The sequence below is a fragment of the Amphiura filiformis genome, chromosome 6 (genome assembly GCF_039555335.1).
Source record: "Amphiura filiformis chromosome 6, Afil_fr2py, whole genome shotgun sequence".
NCBI classification, from domain to species: Eukaryota; Metazoa; Echinodermata; class Ophiuroidea; order Amphilepidida; family Amphiuridae; genus Amphiura; species Amphiura filiformis.
The window spans coordinates 16,896,401-16,916,522 of record NC_092633.1 but is presented as its reverse complement, the minus strand read 5'-3'; the positions used below and the strand labels follow the sequence as shown (position 1 = coordinate 16,916,522).

Sequence of the window (20,122 nt, the reverse complement as noted above, 5' to 3'; positions counted from 1 at the left end):
TTATGATTGTATGTACTGCAAATGTGCCAAATTCGGGAGGTTTAAAAGTCAAAATAGCCACAATATTGAAAATAAACGACTAGATGCGTAGTTATTGGCCCTATTTACTTTCATTTCCACTTTATTTTCAATATTGGGGCCAACTTGACTTTAAGCCTTCCAAATTCGGCACATTTGCAGTACATGCAATCATAAGAAAATGGTTAACTTTGGGCTTGTCGTTTTATATGAAATCAACCTAGACAATTACTGGGACTTTGCAAAGTTGTAATTTAAGACTAGTAGTCATATAAAAGTGATGTTTTATAAATTTTGAAGGTGGACCACATCGACTTTGGACCCCCTGAAAATGTTGAATTTGCAATAAATATGTATGTGTTTATCCTATATTTAGCATTAGTGACAACAAAAAATAATTAATCTGACAAAAAATGTGAATTTAGGGAGGCTAAACTTGCCAGTTTACAAAACATTACATTTTTTCTTGCATAGTTAATGACCCCGTGACACAACGCGCAATTACAGATTTTTTTTTTTTACTTTTTGACAAATTGGGCATGCAGTTAGTGTGTTAGTGTCACAGACTCCCAAAGATGAAATTTATTTAAAGGGCAACTTTTGAGTCCAAATTTAGACCCCCTACTCCAACTTTAAATGGCTGCCACAGAAAATCCGTAAGAGCTACAGACCTCTAATTTGCAGGTTTTAATATTTTACAGGTACAACATATGACTAAAATATAAAGCAAATCTGAGGGGGTCAGGTGGGGACCTCCTTGATATCATATGGACTTACCCATTTATATGATAATGGGGGTTATTTCTTGTTATTCGAATAATACACACCATGACGATTACTTCCAAAGCAATACCAAACTTTGTTTAGCTTAAATAGCATACAGCCATACACGTGTGAACAATCAACGCATTGCAGGGTTTATTGTTCTATTGTGTCTGATTAGAGCGCTGACATATTGGAAAATGTTGCCAATCAATATTCATGAGAGTGTATATTCAACGTCCAGTTTTCAAAATTGGGTGACTTCTGTTTGGAAGGTGTGAAATACATAGGTGTTTTAATCAGGGCTGTTAACTCTCACGCATTGGGGGTGAGTCTCACGCATTCTGTCACGGTCTCACGCCAAGGTAGTATAATCTCACGCCTAGGTAGCAAATCTCACGCAAGGAGCTGTCAAATGACTGAAATCTCACGCATCGTAAAATACTTTGTTATCCCCTCCCTCCCCACCCCACATACACACTTTTTAGATTCTTCTCGAGCACCGTGGCTCAAATAATCATGGGTCAAAATGAATCATTGAATGGCTGCCTAGTGCCCCTCATTTGGCCAAAAGCTGCCAATGGTCAACTAAAGGGCAAGTCCAATACATCATCATATGATTTATTCTGATAAGATATATATCACACATTAAAGGTTGGTTGAATGTATTGTGCTGAAAGTCAGTTTTAACTTTTAGAAACATAATAATAATCAATACAAGAATATAACAAAGAATATCAAATGAGCATTGACTAGTACATATACATGCATACAAACCCCAACACACACCCAAGCACCCCCACGCACATTCCACACACACACACACACACACCCCTATCCATGCACCCCAACATACATCCCAAACGCACCCCTAAACCACAAACTCCCAATTCAACTCCTAGGATCTGCGACTTTGGGCAAAACGGTGGAGAGATCGATATATCCGCTTGCCGCTGGTCATCGCTAGCGTTTCTGGTGCGACTGTGCAGTAAAGCAAAATCGTCGTCAAAACGGCAAGCGCCAGTAAAGTATGAAACCAGAATTATTCTCTATCATCGCTTGAACTATCAAACATATTAAGGTAAATATAATTATTTTTAGGCTTTCCTTCAAACCACAAATTTATTTGCCCATGTTCGATTCAGAAGTGAACTACTTATAAACTTGCACCTCCCAACGCGAGGAAAAATTACTGGATTCACTCACTACAAATACTTAATAAACTCCGATACACGAAAGTTTTTTGTTTCGATATTCAGTTTGCCACACACTTTGCTCAGTTTGTGTCGACACTCGTCGACATTACGGCCCTTGACGGCGATGTTCGCGAACGGCTTTTGGCATTGAATGGGTTTGAGCTTAGCTTTATCGATCTCCGGAACGAGCATTGACAGAATCACGTCACCGCTAGCTTGAAGATCATCAAGAAGCATCCGCAGTTTGCTGTTGGTCATTACATGCCCGTGTAATGACGGAATCAGATTCACGCCCAAGAGAAAATCCGCCGAGGGCAGTTTTGGAATGTAGGGTTTGATGCCACATGAGATCACCATAGCGCACTTCATGAGATCTACGCCGTACAGACGTTTGACCCAGTGACGTTTGAAGCGGCCGGCCATCCGGGCGTTGATTTCGAGCAGTTTGGGTCCTGTGGGAGTCATTTTCATCTCAACATTGTACACACCGTTGGACAGACCTAGAATATGATAAGATAAAATGTATATCAGTTGACCGCTGGTCAGTGATCAGCGTCGTAAGACATGAGGAGATTTAATACAGGCAAGCGGAGCCTGTCATAACTTATGCATATTCTTAAAATATAACAGACAGGTGCTTGGTCCCGCCCGTGGTAAACATCACGCATAATTCATAAACATCAATTTTGAAATCAGCGCCGGAAAGAAAATTAGCCGTTTTGAAGCATGGTGTACACAATAGGAGGGCAGTATTCAATATGGGTAAAACCCGCCAAATTCAAAAGACTTTACCCACTTCGTACGGCGCCATCCTTTTGTGTCCGTCATACCTCTAAAAGGCTAATGTGATCAGCACCGGTTGTAAAATATAATCAACATAACGTACAACTCATGTCTTGTATTGTCTTGCAGAGTATTCTTAAACACACGAGATAGTTCCTGCAATCTTATTGGTTCCTATAGCCGTGTTACATAAGACTATATAAATAACATGGTTTAGCGTATGCGCGTTGATGCGATACGAGTAGGATTTAATTCGGTATACTTATGATTAATAGATTTCGCGGTTCTCGGGTTGCGCGGTTCTCGTAATAGGCCTATCTCTAATTGCTCAACACCCGTTACCATACCTGCCCTGACCTATTAAACTACTATAGGCCTCGCCGTCTCTCAATGATCAAGATCCAACTTGACACAACTCTGTTTTGTAGCTGTGACACTTACTTCGGTACCATAATCTGAAAACCCATCGTTCGCCTCTTCCAAGCTCTGAGTGTCCTGCTACTACATTGAAGGTCCCTGAAAATACCCCGAAATTAGTATCCGGATTTGATGTAGGCCGTTACTAAAGTAATGAAACTTACAATCGGGAGAAATGTCAACCCAATAAGGCCTACTATTACGGGCTATATGCCTTACCTGATTATTTTATTAACAGATTATTTTTATCATAATGTTAACCATTCTTGAGGACCCCGGGAATAGTCATGTTCTGCTGAAATAGGCCAATGCACGCGTTCCGTATTGAAATGTGTTTAGAGAAGGAGAACCGGGACTCCCTATACCGCCACGTACAATCGCGCCGTCAGCTACGGGGAGAAAATTGGGGGTATTTGGGTCCTTGCCGACTGTGCGCGGAGACGAACGAAAACAATTCTGCGTCTCATCTGAAGCGTCTTGTTACTCGCGTTCAGGTCGCATCAAGTGCGTCTCTCAAATGCGCCCATCATCCATGTCGCGCTGCATGACAACGAATGCTTCGACCGCATTCCGAGGGAAACCGAATACCCCCAATTTTTGCTCCATGCCTGTATCAAGATGGCGGTTGAGTCCTGGTTCTCTGGTTTTAATTCTGTGGTATCGTCTAATATATAACACGGGTGACGCCTTTATTTTTGGCGTAAAATAACACGGGTTTCGCCTCGTTCTATTTAAAATGATGGTAAAACAATAGTGTCTCCCGTGTAATATGACACGATAGATGCAAGGCAGCGGCTAAACGGCTAAAACTTATTCTCTAACTGTCCCACTCGGGAAGTATTGTGAATACTGAAACTCATGAAAGTATGGTGAATACTGAAACAGATGGAAGTATGGTCAATACTGAAACTCATGAAAGTATGGTCAATACTGATAGCCATGGAAGTATGGTCAATACTGAAACTCATGAAAGTTTTCATGAATACTGCTACAGAGTCGAACAGACTCAAGGCCAAAATCACCTCTTACCCAAATTAACACGATTGCACAACACAAATACACTGTTTGATTAACAAAATCAATAAGCTAACAAAATCTGAGTCTTTAATTGAAAGCAAAATATGATTGGTACAATATATGACAACAAATGCATATACAAAAATAATCACACAATCACAATAATTAATTTAAGTACTCAGTACTTAACCAGCAGTCTTCCTCTTGATGATTATCTTGTTCATTTACAATGTTCTTGACGGCTGATCCTGGTGTTCACTTGTCCTGCGAAAATCAGCGAAGTTCATTGTACACTTGCGTATAAAATCCTCACACGAAAATGGTGCTGCTTTCTCGAAATATTTATCTCCTTGCGCAGTTCTCCAAACACTTAACTCCATGCGCCGTTATCCTAACACCGAACACTTAACTGCTCGCACCGTTATCCTAACACTTAACTCCTTGCGCGGATCTCTAAACACTTAACTCCTTGCGCCGTATCCTAACACTTAACTCCTTGCGCAGATCTCCAAACAGGCTTCTTAAACACTGCTTTACTTGACAGATGTGTTGTTTAGCCCTAACGTCCCAGTTGCTTTTTGGCGAGGGCAAGGAAAGAAGGAGGAAAGAAAGAAAGAAAGAAAGAAAGAAAGAAAGAAAGAAAGAAAGAAAGATAGAAAGAAAGAAAGAAAGAAAGAAAGATAGAAAGAAAGAAAGAAAGAAAGAAGAAGAAGAGAAAACTTTTTTTCTCGGTTGCGGTTTTGAACCCCCGACCCTTCGGGTGCCACGCTCGTGCACTGGCCTACCTCGCCACGGGGGAGTAGTTTGCCCGGCTAAGCTTTCCGTCGCCATATGACTGTTCGCATGATGACGCAATAGATCACGTGGGATACCTGCTTGTGCCTACGCTGTCTGAATTGAGGTTTTTTGATGTTTGGTACGGTTAGGGTTAGGGTTAAGGTAAACATATGTGACCTGCTACCACGAAATCAGCGTAAAGTAGCCGCGATTTTATACCCATTTCGTTGAGTTGATAGTTTCGAGATATTCGGTCTGACTAAGTTGATGTTCTTTGTTTGCCGCCACCTGTACAAGCCAGTATTATCCTTTGCGAATTGACCATTGTGCCCGCATGCACAAAGGACATACAGACATACTTTGTGGCTTTAACAGGTGAGTGAACACCAACGCAGTGGCCAGGGCGTTTAGAGTGACTAACACCTTGCGACTTTACGCTGATTTCGTGGTAGCAGGTCACATATAGGAGGAAAATAATTTAAGGTGGTTATTAGCCCTAACGTCCCAGTTGCTTTTTGGTGAGTGGGAAGGAAAGAAGGAGGAAAGAAAGAAAGAAGAATAAGAGAAAACTTTTTTTCTCGGGTGCGGTTTTGAACCCCCAACGCTTCGCGTGCCACGCCCGTGCACTGGCCTACCTTGCCACGGGGGAGTAGCTTGCCCGGCCAAGCTTTCCGTCGCCATATGACTGTTCGCATGATGACGCAATAGCATCACGTGGGATACCTGCTTGTGCCTACGCTTTCTGAATTGAGGTTTTTTGATGTTTGGCTATGTACACTGGTTTAAATGTACCTCTTTTGAAGCACAACAATGACAACACGTAGAGAGTTTACAATCTCTCAACATTCTGCCAAGAACAAACTCACTTCTCCTTCCACATTTGTATTCCTCAAAAAACCCATGATCTATTATTAGACCATTCTGTTACATTACAACACTTCCTGGGTGTGATTCCCCATAATGTCATCTACTTTATATTCTTGGGTTTCCCAGGATTAATTATACACATTAACCTTTGACATTACATCACTTCCTGGGGTTTTTTCCTAATGGTGCAATACACTGAACTGGTGATTTCCAAGTTCCAAACATAGACCTGACTTTGTTTACAGTAACTTTACACACCAACTCTTGCAAGTGCAAGGCGGTTTCCCATCTCATGAAATACTTTCAGCTTGTAAACAAAGTTAAATAATTAAATTAAATTACTCAGAGCACATCACAATGCTGAAACTCATGAAAGTATGGTGAATGCTGAAACTCATGAGAAGTATATGGTGAACACTGAAACTCAAGATAGTATGGTGAATGCTGAAACTCATGAAAGTATGGTGAATGCTGAAACTCATGAAAGTATGGTGAATGCTGAAACTCATGAAAGTATGGTGAATGCTGAAACTCATGAAAGTATGGTGAATGCTGAAACTCATGAAAGTATGGTGAATGCTGAAACTCATGAAAGTATGGTGAATACTGAAACTCATGAAAGTATGGTGAATGCTGAAACTCATGATAGTATGGTGAATGCTGAAACTCATGAAAGTATGGTGAATACTGAAACTCATGAAAGTATGGTGAATGCTGAAACTCATGAAAGTATGGTGAATGCTGAAACTCATGAAAGTATGGTGAATACTGAAACTCATGAAAGTATGGTGAATGCTGAAACTCATGAAAGTATGGTGAATGCTGAAACTCATGAAAGTATGGTGAATGCTGAAACTCATGATAGTATGGTGAATGCTGAAACTCATGATAGTATGGTGAATGCTGAAACTCATGATAGTATGGTGAATACTGAAACTCATGAAAGTATGGTGAATACTGAAACTCATGATAGTATGGTGAATGCTGAAACTCATGAAAGTATGGTGAATGCTGAAACTCATGATAGTATGGTGAATGCTGAAACTCATGAAAGTATGGTGAATACTGAAACTCATGAAAGTATGGTGAATGCTGAAACTCATGAAAGTATGGTGAATGCTGAAACTCATGAAAGTATGGTGAATACTGAAACTCATGAAAGTATGGTGAATGCTGAAACTCATGAAAGTATGGTGAATGCTGAAACTCATGAAAGTATGGTGAATGCTGAAACTCATGATAGTATGGTGAATGCTGAAACTCATGATAGTATGGTGAATGCTGAAACTCATGATAGTATGGTGAATACTGAAACTCATGAAAGTATGGTGAATGCTGAAACTCATGAAAGTATGGTGAATGCTGAAACTCATGAAAGTATGGTGAATACTGAAACTCATGAAAGTATGGTGAATGCTGAAACTCATGATAGTATGGTGAATACTGAAACTCATGATAGTATGGTGAATACTGAAACTCATGATAGTATGGTGAATGCTGAAACTCATGATAGTATGGTGAATACTGAAACTCATGATAGTATGGTGAATGCTGAAACTCATGATAGTATGGTGAATACTGAAACTCATGAAAGTATGGTGAATGCTGAAACTCATGAAAGTATGGTGAATGCTGAAACTCATGAAAGTATGGTGAATGCTGAAACTCAAGAAAGTATGGTGAATACTGAAACTCATGATAGTATGGTGAATACTGAAACTCATGAAAGTATGGTGAATGCTGAAACTCATGAAAGTATGGTGAATGCTGAAACTCATGAAAGTATGGTGAATGCTGAAACTCATGATAGTATGGTGAATACTGAAACTCATGAAAGTATGGTGAATGCTGAAACTCAAGAAAGTATGGTGAATGCTGAAACTCATGAAAGTATGGTGAATGCTGAAACTCAAGAAAGTATGGTGAATGCTGAAACTCATGATAGTATGGTGAATACTGAAACTCATGATAGTATGGTGAATGCTGAAACTCATGATAGTATGGTGAATACTGAAACTCAAGAAAGTATGGTGAATGCTGAAACTCATGATAGTATGGTGAATGCTGAAACTCATGAAAGTATGGTGAATGCTGAAACTCATGAAAGTATGGTGAATGCTGAAACTCATGATAGTATGGTGAATACTGAAACTCAAGAAAGTATGGTGAATGCTGAAACTCATGAAAGTATGGTGAATGCTGAAACTCATGAAAGTATGGTGAATGCTGAAACTCATGAAAGTATGGTGAATGCTGAAACTCAAGAAAGTATGGTGAATGCTGAAACTCATGAAAGTATGGTGAATGCTGAAACTCAAGAAAGTATGGTGAATACTGAAACTCATGAAAGTATGGTGAATGCTGAAACTCATGATAGTATGGTGAATGCTGAAACTCATGAAAGTATGGTGAATGCTGAAACTCATGAAAGTATGGTGAATGCTGAAACTCATGAAAGTATGGTGAATGCTGAAACTCAAGAAAGTATGGTGAATGCTGAAACTCATGAAAGTATGGTGAATGCTGAAACTCAAGAAAGTATGGTGAATGCTGAAACTCATGAAAGTATGGTGAATGCTGAAACTCATGATAGTATGGTGAATACTGAAACTCATGAAAGTATGGTGAATGCTGAAACTCATGAAAGTATGGTGAATGCTGAAACTCATGATAGTATGGTGAATACTGAAACTCATGAAAGTATGGTGAATGCTGAAACTCATGATAGTATGGTGAATACTGAAACTCATGAAAGTATGGTGAATGCTGAAACTCATGAAAGTATGGTGAATACTGAAACTCATGAAAGTATGGTGAATGCTGAAACTCATGATAGTATGGTGAATGCTGAAACTCATGAAAGTATGGTGAATGCTGAAACTCATGAAAGTATGGTGAATGCTGAAACTCATGAAAGTATGGTGAATGCTGAAACTCAAGAAAGTATGGTGAATGCTGAAACTCATGAAAGTATGGTGAATGCTGAAACTCATGATAGTATGGTGAATACTGAAACTCATGAAAGTATGGTGAATGCTGAAACTCATGAAAGTATGGTGAATGCTGAAACTCATGATAGTATGGTGAATGCTGAAACTCATGAAAGTATGGTGAATGCTGAAACTCATGATAGTATGGTGAATACTGAAACTCAAGAAAGTATGGTGAATGCTGAAACTCATGAAAGTATGGTGAATGCTGAAACTCATGAAAGTATGGTGAATGCTGAAACTCATGAAAGTATGGTGAATGCTGAAACTCAAGAAAGTATGGTGAATGCTGAAACTCATGAAAGTATGGTGAATGCTGAAACTCAAGAAAGTATGGTGAATACTGAAACTCATGATAGTATGGTGAATACTGAAACTCAAGAAAGTATGGTGAATGCTGAAACTCATGAAAGTATGGTGAATACTGAAACTCAAGAAAGTATGGTGAATGCTGAAACTCATGATAGTATGGTGAATGCTGAAACTCAAGAAAGTATGGTGAATGCTGAAACTCATGAAAGTATGGTGAATGCTGAAACTCAAGAAAGTATGGTGAATGCTGAAACTCATGAAAGTATGGTGAATGCTGAAACTCAAGAAAGTATGGTGAATACTGAAACTCATGATAGTATGGTGAATACTGAAACTCAAGAAAGTATGGTGAATGCTGAAACTCAAGAAAGTATGGTGAATACTGAAACTCATGATAGTATGGTGAATACTGAAACTCAAGAAAGTATGGTGAATGCTGTAACTCATGAAAGTATGGTGAATACTGAAACTCAAGAAAGTATGGTGAATACTGAAACTCAAGATAGTATGGTGAATGCTGAAACTCATGAAAGTATGGTGAATGCTGAAACTCATGAAAGTATGGTGAATGCTGAAACTCAAGAAAGTATGGTGAATACTGAAACTCATGATAGTATGGTGAATACTGAAACTCAAGAAAGTATGGTGAATGCTGAAACTCATGAAAGTATGGTGAATACTGAAACTCAAGAAAGTATGGTGAATACTGAAACTCAAGATAGTATGGTGAATGCTGAAACTCATGAAAGTATGGTGAATGCTGAAAATCATGAAAGTATGGTGAATGCTGAAACTCATGAAAGTATGGTGAATGCTGAAACTCATGAAAGTATGGTGAATGCTGAAACTCATGATAGTATGGTGAATGCTGAAACTCATGAAAGTATGGTGAATGCTGAAACTCATGAAAGTATGGTGAATACTGAAACTCAAGAAAGTATGGTGAATACTGAAACTCATGATAGTATGGTGAATGCTGAAACTCAAGATAGTATGGTGAATGCTGAAACTCATGAAAGTATGGTGAATGCTGAAACTCAAGATAGTATGGTGAATACTGAAACTCAAGAAAGTATGGTGAATGCTGAAACTCATGAAAGTATGGTGAATGCTGAAACTCAAGATAGTATGGTGAATGCTGAAACTCAAGATAGTATGGTGAATGCTGAAACTCATGAAAGTATGGTGAATGCTGAAACTATGGTGAATACTGAAACTCAAGAAAGTATGGTGAATGCTGAAACTCATGAAAGTATGGTGAATGCTGAATCTCAAGAAAGTATGGTGAATGCTGAAACTCATGAAAGTATGGTGAATGCTGAAACTCATGAAAGTATGGTGAATGCTGAAACTCATGAAAGTATGGTGAATGCTGAAACTCATGATAGTATGGTGAATGCTGAAACTCAAGATAGTATGGTGAATGCTGAAACTCATGAAAGTATGGTGAATGCTGAAACTCATGATAGTATGGTGAATACTGAAACTCAAGAAAGTATGGTGAATGCTGAAACTCATGAAAGTATGGTGAATGCTGAAACTCAAGAAAGTATGGTGAATGCTGAAACTCATGAAAGTATGGTGAATGCTGAAACTCATGAAAGTATGGTGAATGCTGAAACTCATGAAAGTATGGTGAATGCTGAAACTCATGAAAGTATGGTGAATGCTGAAACTCATGAAAGTATGGTGAATGCTGAAACTCAAGAAAGTATGGTGAATACTGAAACTCATGATAGTATGGTGAATACTGAAACTCAAGAAAGTATGGTGAATACTGAAACTCAAGATAGTATGGTGAATGCTGAAACTCATGAAAGTATGGTGAATGCTGAAACTCATGAAAGTATGGTGAATACTGAAACTCATGAAAGTATGGTGAATGCTGAAACTCATGAAAGTATGGTGAATGCTGAAACTCATGAAAGTATGGTGAATACTGAAACTCATGAAAGTATGGTGAATGCTGAAACTCATGAAAGTATGGTGAATGCTGAAACTCATGAAAGTATGGTGAATACTGAAACTCATGAAAGTATGGTGAATGCTGAAACTCATGAAAGTATGGTGAATGCTGAAACTCAAGAAAGTATGGGGCCCCTGTAATAGCAGATTTATCTGAAGGGTAGCCCTGTATAAATATGGTTTAAATAAATAAATAAATAAATAAATAAATAAATAAATAAATAATATGGTGAATACTGAAACTCATGGAAGTATGGTTAATACTGAATTGCATACCTATTTCAGTACAGCACTGGTATGCAGCTGTAACCAGTTGGGCCTGTTTATCCGAGGGCAGGTTTGACGGCATCAAGCATGTGGTCTCTGCAATTAAAGAAATACCATTAGTAAATATACAATTACAAAAATAAAGTTGAAAACATGCCGAAATTGTGCAGATATGATAGGATGTTTACTCCACTTGAGTATCTTACAGGAATAAATCGATTTTGTCAGTATTATTACAGTAGAAAAGACAGTTGAATCAGTGCATATTCTATTTAGAGGTTAATAACTGCGCATCGGTTATTTGGAGGGCATTGTGAAAAATCTAAACATTTTGCCTTTGGAACCGAGGAATATCCCGAGGGACGCAGCCCTGAGGGATATTCCGAGGTCCAAAGCAAAATGTTTAGATTTTTCACAATGCCCGACATATAACCGATGCAAAGTTATTAACCTCATTCATAACCGTCACTTTGATCTTCTAACTTTACAAAATAACACAAGTTTGTAAAAATAAACAATTTTTACATCTTCCCTTTCCCAAAATCGATCAGGCTAAAACAAAACGACCAATAACACAATAAGCGCAATCCAAATACGGCAGACAGCGCGCACAGTTCGTTGGACGCACAATACGGCGCACGCAGAAGTCAATTGTGTGCGACATTGGAACAATTACGCATTTTGCGGTCAATTGTGAGATATTAATGACCTCGATTTGCGTTCGCGTTTTCACAAATAATAAAATATGATTGGATCGTACGCATCGCGTTTATTAATGAGGTTATGAATTAATTTTTATTAGCTTGAAATTACCAAATACTACTTCCCAATGAAAGCATTACGCTGATTGTTCTTTAAAACATTTGTGTGAGGATGCGCCACGCGTACACTGGAATTTTGATTTTCTCCATACCTTTATAAAGTAAATTTTAGGGGGATTTCCCATTCTGTTTGCCCTACTTTAGCCAGTTTTATTATTAATATTATTTTTTATTTTATACGAATCTGGTCTTAGGGAGCGATCGTTATTTATGGCAGGGGGGAATGGGTAAATTTAGGGGGGAACACGAAATTTTTTTGTGGTCTTGAGGGGGGAACCTGAAATTTTCAGTTGAAGAGGGGGATTGTTAAATTTTAAATGGAGAAAATTGGAAAAACAAGGGGGATACGAAAATTTTGAGCGGACGCGAGGGGGGGAACGCGAAATTTTTTGTCGATATTTTTGCCAAAACACCCATTCCCCCCTGCCGTAAATAACGATCGGTCCCTTAGAATATCAGCAAGTTATGCCATATAGGCCTACCAATAAAAGTTGAACCGTTAGTTGGGCCATTTTCGTTCAGAAAGGATGCGACCAGTTTCCTATCAAAGATGACAACGTCAATATCGTGTTCAGAGCCGTCCAGGTAATCCATGAGTATCATGGTGTTGTTGAAACCGACGCTTTCTCCATCGAAATAATCGTTTGGGCGGAGACTGCTGGTGATTGCGGTGTACGCGTTATGTACGTCATCCCTGGTCTTGCACATGGTCACACCGAGGGCTCCGGTGGAGTACTCGAGTTTCATGATCGCTGGGAATTTGACACTGCGGATAGAGGACGAAGAGTTTAAATGACCATGTATTCAGTGGTTAACCATGTTAACAAATAAAATATTTACGCTTCAAAACCTGATTTAAAGCTAAGCATTTATTTTACCAAATAGCCATAGGATTACATAATCACGGACATTAATGAGAACAACAAAAAAAATTCGCCCGTCTGTCCAATGCTAATAAAAATTCCTTTAAAAAAGGAATGTGGCGCCCAATGTGAACTTGGACGTGATATGGTGAATTCCATGGTGTGTAGATTTGGTATTATAATGATTTTTCTAGGAAGAGTAGAAGATGATCAAATGCAAGAGAAATGTGTTTGATTGGGGAAGGTGTTCTGACAATCCAAATATAAACTTAGTACACCTCAAATGACCTGTAACAATTTGTGATCGACATTACTTAATTCACCTCGGATGACTTTGATCTGACATTCAACATTTTCGCGCTTACACCAATCATATCCATAACAATTTAACTCTTACAACTTCCTGTCAACTCTCTAATTTAAAACTCTAAATTTCTGTCTGTTTGCCTTTTCTGTCTTGTACCATTTAGTACACTACAGTTTGTTACAATTATTAAGATAGGCAAACATTGCTGGGTAGATAACAGGATTTAGTTATTTACTTAATCCAATCATGGAGGTAGTAGCTAGTACTACCTCCATGATCCAATCATGGCATTAACGTCAATTTTGGTCTTCAGAGTTTTAAAATACAACAATGTAGAACATGTACGGTATAATTAATATGCTGTGTTGTTTGCATACAGTTTGCCGCCCAATTGTGCCACCATATTGCAACTTTGGCAATAACCACTATATAGATTCTATGGTAATTAGCAAACAAAAGCCATCAGTTTAAGAGGCCTCGTTAATTGATCTTATCACTATGGACCACAAGTGTCTCATCCCAATGGCATAGTCCAATAACCTTAATTACATAATCATAGTGCAAAATTTGACCTCAAGTTGCAGAGTATGTGTTTGTGTACCCTAATTTTCAAAGGATGAATGTACAAATGTATTAGGGTTTAAGAACTGTTCCCATGATAGATGAGCATGTTGTGGATCCTAGTGTATGGTCAAATGTCACCGTCTATCGGGTTCTAAGGCACACGGTAAACTGGTTGAACGCATACAAAGGTCAGGATTTATTTGGTGTTTTTATAAATCCTAATTTTGTATTTTAAACAAAGAATATACGCTCACCATTTTATCCCGTGCATATCAGAAAACAATAATAAAAGTCACGTTGAATGTACACTCTCATGAATATTGATTGGCAACATTTTCTAATATGTCAGCGCTCAAATCGGACACAATAGACCATTCAGTGCGTTGGTTATACCCACAGCATCGGAGGTACCTAAATTCTATTGACTCCATAAAGTCCATAAGCCTTCTTGTCCTTTGAGACCAATAGTAGCCAGCCGCGGTTCGATCACGTACAATACGGCTAAAATGTTCGCCAATATTTTGTCACCGCTTGTTAGCAAATCTGATAGATATTTAACAGCAGTGAAGATCTGGTGAACAAATTATCCAAGTTCACCCTGTCGGACAGTGAGTGTTTAGTTTCATATGACGTCACAGCATTATTTACCAGCGTCCCAGCACCAGCAGACGAACTCTTGGTATCATCAAGACCCTTCTCATGAATGATTCACTCGGTCGGACATCCGGGAACATTGTCCCCTTCGTCCTCTTTGCACAAGCGCGCGCATAGCAACCAGCTCGAGAAAGGGGAACTGCACATGCGCACACTGGATTTACAAGGTTATTTTCCCTTTGTGACGTCAGCCCGACCAAGAAAATTGCACTCTTGAATCCAGGACGGACTTGAGCCCCCAACAGATCACCGACTTGATTATTATGTGCTTAAAAACACATACTATGTGTACGAAGACGACTTTTACATATAATCTGAAGATGCCGCGATGGGTTCCCCTGTGAGCCCACTAAGGCCTATAGCTAACTTGTTTTTGAAGTCATTCGAGGAGAAAACCCTTTCGTCGTTTCGCAATCCACACCGATATAGGGGGAGATATGTGGATGACACTATGGTTATCATCCAATTTGAATTCCATCCATGATGTCATCAAGATTGAGCATGAACTGAACAATCGATTGATATGTTGGACACTCTTATCATCCGAGTTCCGAATGGCAAGCTAAGCTTTAGTGTATACAAAAAAAAATACACACACAGATCAGTTTTGCTGGCCACCAACCTCTGGAGCACAAACTCAGTGTCATTCGCACTCTCACGCACAGGGCAAGCAAGTCTGGACAAAGAAGTCCTACACGTGAAACGTTCCTTATCCATTTACGGGTATACTAAATGGGCATGGAACGGGGGCGTTGAACACACCGCACAGCAAGAAGGTATCGCCAAAACCCAAACGGCGCACTGATACCCCCCCCCCCTAAGAACAACTTACCCTTCCTTATGTTCAGGGGGTAACGGAAGCGATAAACCGAAAAATCAGTCAAGCGGGTGTGTCAGTGCACTTCAAATCTGCAAACATCATCCATAGCATGCTTATGTCACCGAATAAAACCCAGAAACTTGAGCGGACAGGACAGGATTTACAAGATCAAATGCGGAGACTGTACCTTCACGTAGCCTATGTTGGGGTGTCTGAACTACCGTTAAAGAAACGCGTGTCAGCACACAAGCGTGAGTCCTCCCCAGTCGGTGCGCATATGAAAGCCCACAAACATTCTTTTGACCCCAAGGAGGTCAATATTCTGGACACTGATCAAAAATGGTATCAGAGAGGGGTGAAGGAGTCAATCTACATAGCCACCAACAACCCGGACCTCAACCAAGACAGAGGCCGCCACACACCGACATCACCTGGTTAATACATCATTACATTGTACAGCAGATACACTAAAATTAATACACGGGATCAATACACGTGAATGTGCTATGCACGATTTGATATTCAGGCGATAAATCTTTGGATATCGGGGTAGAAAATGATGAATATCTCCCGTAATTTTTTTGTTCTAAAGAAGCCATATTTATTTCCTTGCACTTGAACATATGTGTTGAAAGGATATGATAGTCGTTAGCTTGCGTATTGAGAAAGAAGCGTGCGTCTTGAGCTCAAAAACTGACCAAAATTCTGATTTTATATGTGCCGAACTATAGTGCAGCGTAGGCTAGCTGCAATCAATAGTGGAGGCAGTCTAAAAGCAGATGACCCCCATGGCGTATACATGCTCACTCACACACAGAGAGGTCAATTACCAGGCTATTGTCAGTAGCCTTAGTCGGATGTCCCTCGGCTCATTATGCGTCTCAAAACTATTAAAAAGTTCGGAACAAAACGGCCATGCGTGGCTGTGGATTCAACCTACCATGGCGATTTCTGCCATGAAGATATCGGGGCGACGACACTGTGCGCCACCACTTTTCTGAGACCTACGGAAGGCTTCTGGAATCCATGGATCGATATCACATGATCGATCACGTGACTCCAGAACCGCTAACGTCAACCAGCATTCAAAACAGCTGAAGAAGTGAACTCGGATAATCTTTCAAATTGCTTGTGTGAATAAGTAAAAAAATTCCAATAATTAGGATTGCATAAATTCTAAACTTTTAAATATTTCATCTATATCGTCAGCCCAGACGGCAAAAGCTAAAGTTTGAGCAATCAATTCATTGGATTTTCAAGCAAAAATATTTTAAATATTACAGATGCATTTATTTAATCTAAGTTGAAATTGTAAAATACACTGAAGTACAAAATATAGGTCTATAGTTCTCTGAACAACTGCTGGGTTCTATTATTCTATATTACTAAGCAAGTAAAGTGTGTGACGTTTCAAAGCTATTATCTGATTATGATAAGCAGCTTCTGAGAATAGGCCATATTCATGCAAACGTATGACGCGGACGCAGCCGAAAGGGTGACCGAAACAGCTCTCACTATTCTTCGGACAGCCGAGCAAAAAATGATTACTTATGCTTCAAAGCATTCGCTAAGTTCGATCGATTCGAAGTTAGATCTGGTTAATGAAAATTCTCTAATTTAAAACAATTTAGCTTAACGTTTTAATATTTCATTCGACATCATGTGTATTTTTGCATAATTGAAAAGGTTTGACTGATGAAGGGTTTTCAATCCTAGCGAAAATATGACTAAGATTAGAAATAAGAATTAATACTCACATCTTGCAAGCGTTGTCAATATCAGCCTCCGAAGTGATGGGACAGGACGCAGCACTATACAGGTTGGCAATGGGCCAGTGCGGAATGCGGGCATTACGTGAACGTATGGTGGCCAGTGTGTAGCTCTTCTTCTTTGCGATAGAGGCGGACTCATAGCTTATACCTAGAATATACAGTAAGCCAAAAAAAATGAAGGTACCAGTCACGTTCACCCCTGTATATTCTAAATAAAGGCAGATATGCCATAATTGGAACCACCAGCCAATAGCTGCATCTTTCAGCTCAAATTTAAGACCTCATTCGTTGAAACTGTTCAAGAAATAAAGACACGGCAATCCAAAAACCCATGGAAGATGCAAATTTAAAAGTTGCAGTTTGCCCCATTCCATGCCCCATTGATTTGTACACAAAGCGTTCGCAAACAAGATAACTAACGCCATACTTTCATTGATTAGCACGAAAAACTAGCGTCGTGCTTTCACTGATTAGAACACAAACGTGCAACTTTTTATTTTGTATCTTCATTAGGTTTTAGATAACCGTTTCTTTAATTCTCAACCAATTTCAACAAACAAGGTCCTAAATCAGAGCTAAGGAGTACAGGCATTGACTGCTTGTTTTCATTTGATACGTTTGTCTCTATTTAGGATATACAGGGGTGAACACAACTGGTACCTTAATTCTTTTGCTTACTGTATATATGTTATGTTAGATAGATAGATATATTTAGTAGGTTCCAAGTAGAGTTTCTTCCACTGATTCGGAGACATGCCGCAAAATATAGTTGATATAAAGAAAAATAATTCCCAAGAGTCAGTACATTTTCAAAATGGCGCCCAAAATGACAGCCAAATACTGAAAAAAAGACTAGTATAAGTTATCATATAACGGGATTTTTCTGAACCAAATTATAACTCTTTGGCTTGATTTACCGCCATTTTGGACGCCCTCTTGGAAAAACCCACTTGGGCCAGTTTATATTTTTGGGAACATCCTGATATGTTTTGGGGTCATCTCAGGAACCTAAAAAAGTTGGTTTGGTTTAGTGCTGGGGGATGAACAGGGTGTGCCTCTAGCTCCCCGAGTATATCTCTAGATATATTTGTCTCAGCATAGCGTCACCATGAGCTTATTGCAGGTGTGTTTGGATGTGGTCTCGGTCCAGATTGTATGCGGCTATCACGGACATACTAGGAACTCGAGCGTTAGGAACGACACAAACTGGCTGTGTAGGAGACTAGTTTGGATGCGAACGGCACTATGACGTTCCACCGCACAATGTTGTAATACGTAAACCGTATGGCGTTAGCAGTGAACGCCTCTTCGCAATATCTCTATTGTCTCCACAATTTTGTTAAACTTTTTCCTATTTTCAGCTGAGGCAGAAGTGATTTAATTATATATTTATACGAGTAGGATAACAATTTGGCAAAACTTTTCCTCGGTTAGTGTAGCGAGCTGCGATAACACGTTACTAGCCCATACCTTTCGTCTTCAAGAGCTCAGCACACAGTGCGGTCAGTGGTCCACAGTCCTCCCAAAATGTGACACAGCCATCGACTGTGATATCTTTGTTCTGCAGGATCTTCACGATTTCCAGGGCGTGGGCTTGATCCTGTGTATGATCATCGACGTCCAGGTTGATAAACTTATAAACCTGTACAAAATATTAATTTTGTTTGCATATTTAAGAAGGCACCCAGTATAATACCCGATATATAATTTATCATTGTCACTCATTTATGTCTATGTCATTGTATGTTGACCACATTACCATAATATATATATAATTGTTTGGAGGAAAAACGCAATATTTAGATAATCTTTTGTGAAAGTTAATAATCAATGTATTCGAACTGGATTTTATTCCAATAATTACGATTTTTTTTAATGGCAACTTTAAGAATAAGTCTTAAATACCTAAACTCCGCCTACCCTTCCGAAGATAGCATGATGTCTGCATTTTGTGTATAGGAATTTAAAAATTATTTAATTGCCTTAGTTTGTTCTTGCAAAAGTCAAAGGGAAATTGGGGGCAATAAAGTGATTGGCAAATAATATGATTGGAACGCTGTCAGTGCAAGACTGACACAGCGTATTGTACGATAACTGTGTTACTGTGTTAATATTACAGCCAGTAGTTTGATTTTTGGAATTGATTGAGACACCCTACTGAAGGGATTTACGGTCAAATTCTGAGAAGCATAACTCTCGTCAGATCTCCAGCTGGGGTGAGAAGTGTAGTCATTTAACCATCAATAGAAAGAAAAAACTCTGACCTGGTCCTTTGCGAAGTGGTTCGGGTTAGAATCGACCAAGATCACCTTGACACCCAGAGCCGATGCAGCGGGCCATATGTACGCCTTGCTGAATTTACCAGCACCAAGGATCAGAATATGTTTTCCGTCAAGAACATGGTCCTGGGATCTCTGGATCATGGATCGGACCCATGGGCGGACACTGCGGCCGAGAATCGAGTCTTGTTTTGACGGTGTTTCACTGGCGTACTCGTTATCAGATCGGCAGAAGCTTTGTGCGTTGATCGGTGTGCACTGCTGGGTCAGGTGATACATGAAATCCACCACCTGGCTGCTGATCGTACAGTCGTGGCTGTTCACTGCAATGGCCACTGGAATGATTTCACCATCCTCGTCCGTAAGGATGAAATCAACGCCTGAAACAATGTGAATTTACGCAATATTGTAAGGGAGGACAGTTTTTATGGTCTACTTAGCTCAGCAATGCTTTGCTGTCTTCGATAATGGTTCATGTACGCTAGAGCGTTCGATAGGAACAAGCGAACAGTATACGAGTTTGCTGATATCTATCGGAGCGTTCAGCAGAGCAGCAGGATTATAAACACGGTCGATGGTAAAACCAAAATCAATTTCCTTTGTGTTCAGTAAGTACATAACGACCCACTTATCAACTACTCAAGTGGTCATTAAATAAGCATGTCTCTGGT

At 39.4% G+C, this 20,122-nt stretch overlaps 2 protein-coding genes across 2 annotated transcripts in view; both read right to left on the bottom strand.

Moving 5' to 3' along the window:
• Positions 1 to 1,607: 1,607 nt before the first annotated feature.
• LOC140154379 (carnosine synthase 1-like) overlaps positions 1,608 to 20,122 on the bottom strand; it is a 22,428-nt gene continuing 3,913 nt past the window's right edge. The window contains exons 4-9 of the mRNA XM_072176946.1: positions 19,437 to 19,831; positions 18,643 to 18,814; positions 17,158 to 17,320; positions 12,675 to 12,958; positions 11,381 to 11,467; positions 1,608 to 2,476 (exon numbers count right to left, since the gene is read on the bottom strand). Of these exons, the coding sequence (XP_072033047.1) occupies positions 1,986 to 2,476; positions 11,381 to 11,467; positions 12,675 to 12,958; positions 17,158 to 17,320; positions 18,643 to 18,814; positions 19,437 to 19,831 (1,592 nt within the window). The 3' untranslated portion in view covers positions 1,608 to 1,985. The remainder of the gene's footprint in view (positions 2,477 to 11,380; positions 11,468 to 12,674; positions 12,959 to 17,157; positions 17,321 to 18,642; positions 18,815 to 19,436; positions 19,832 to 20,122) is intronic.
• The window catches only part of LOC140154214 (carnosine synthase 1-like), an 18,704-nt gene continuing 18,266 nt past the window's right edge, over positions 19,685 to 20,122 (bottom strand). The window contains exon 8 of the mRNA XM_072176818.1: positions 19,685 to 19,831. The gene's annotated coding sequence lies outside the window, so the exon portion shown is untranslated. The remainder of the gene's footprint in view (positions 19,832 to 20,122) is intronic.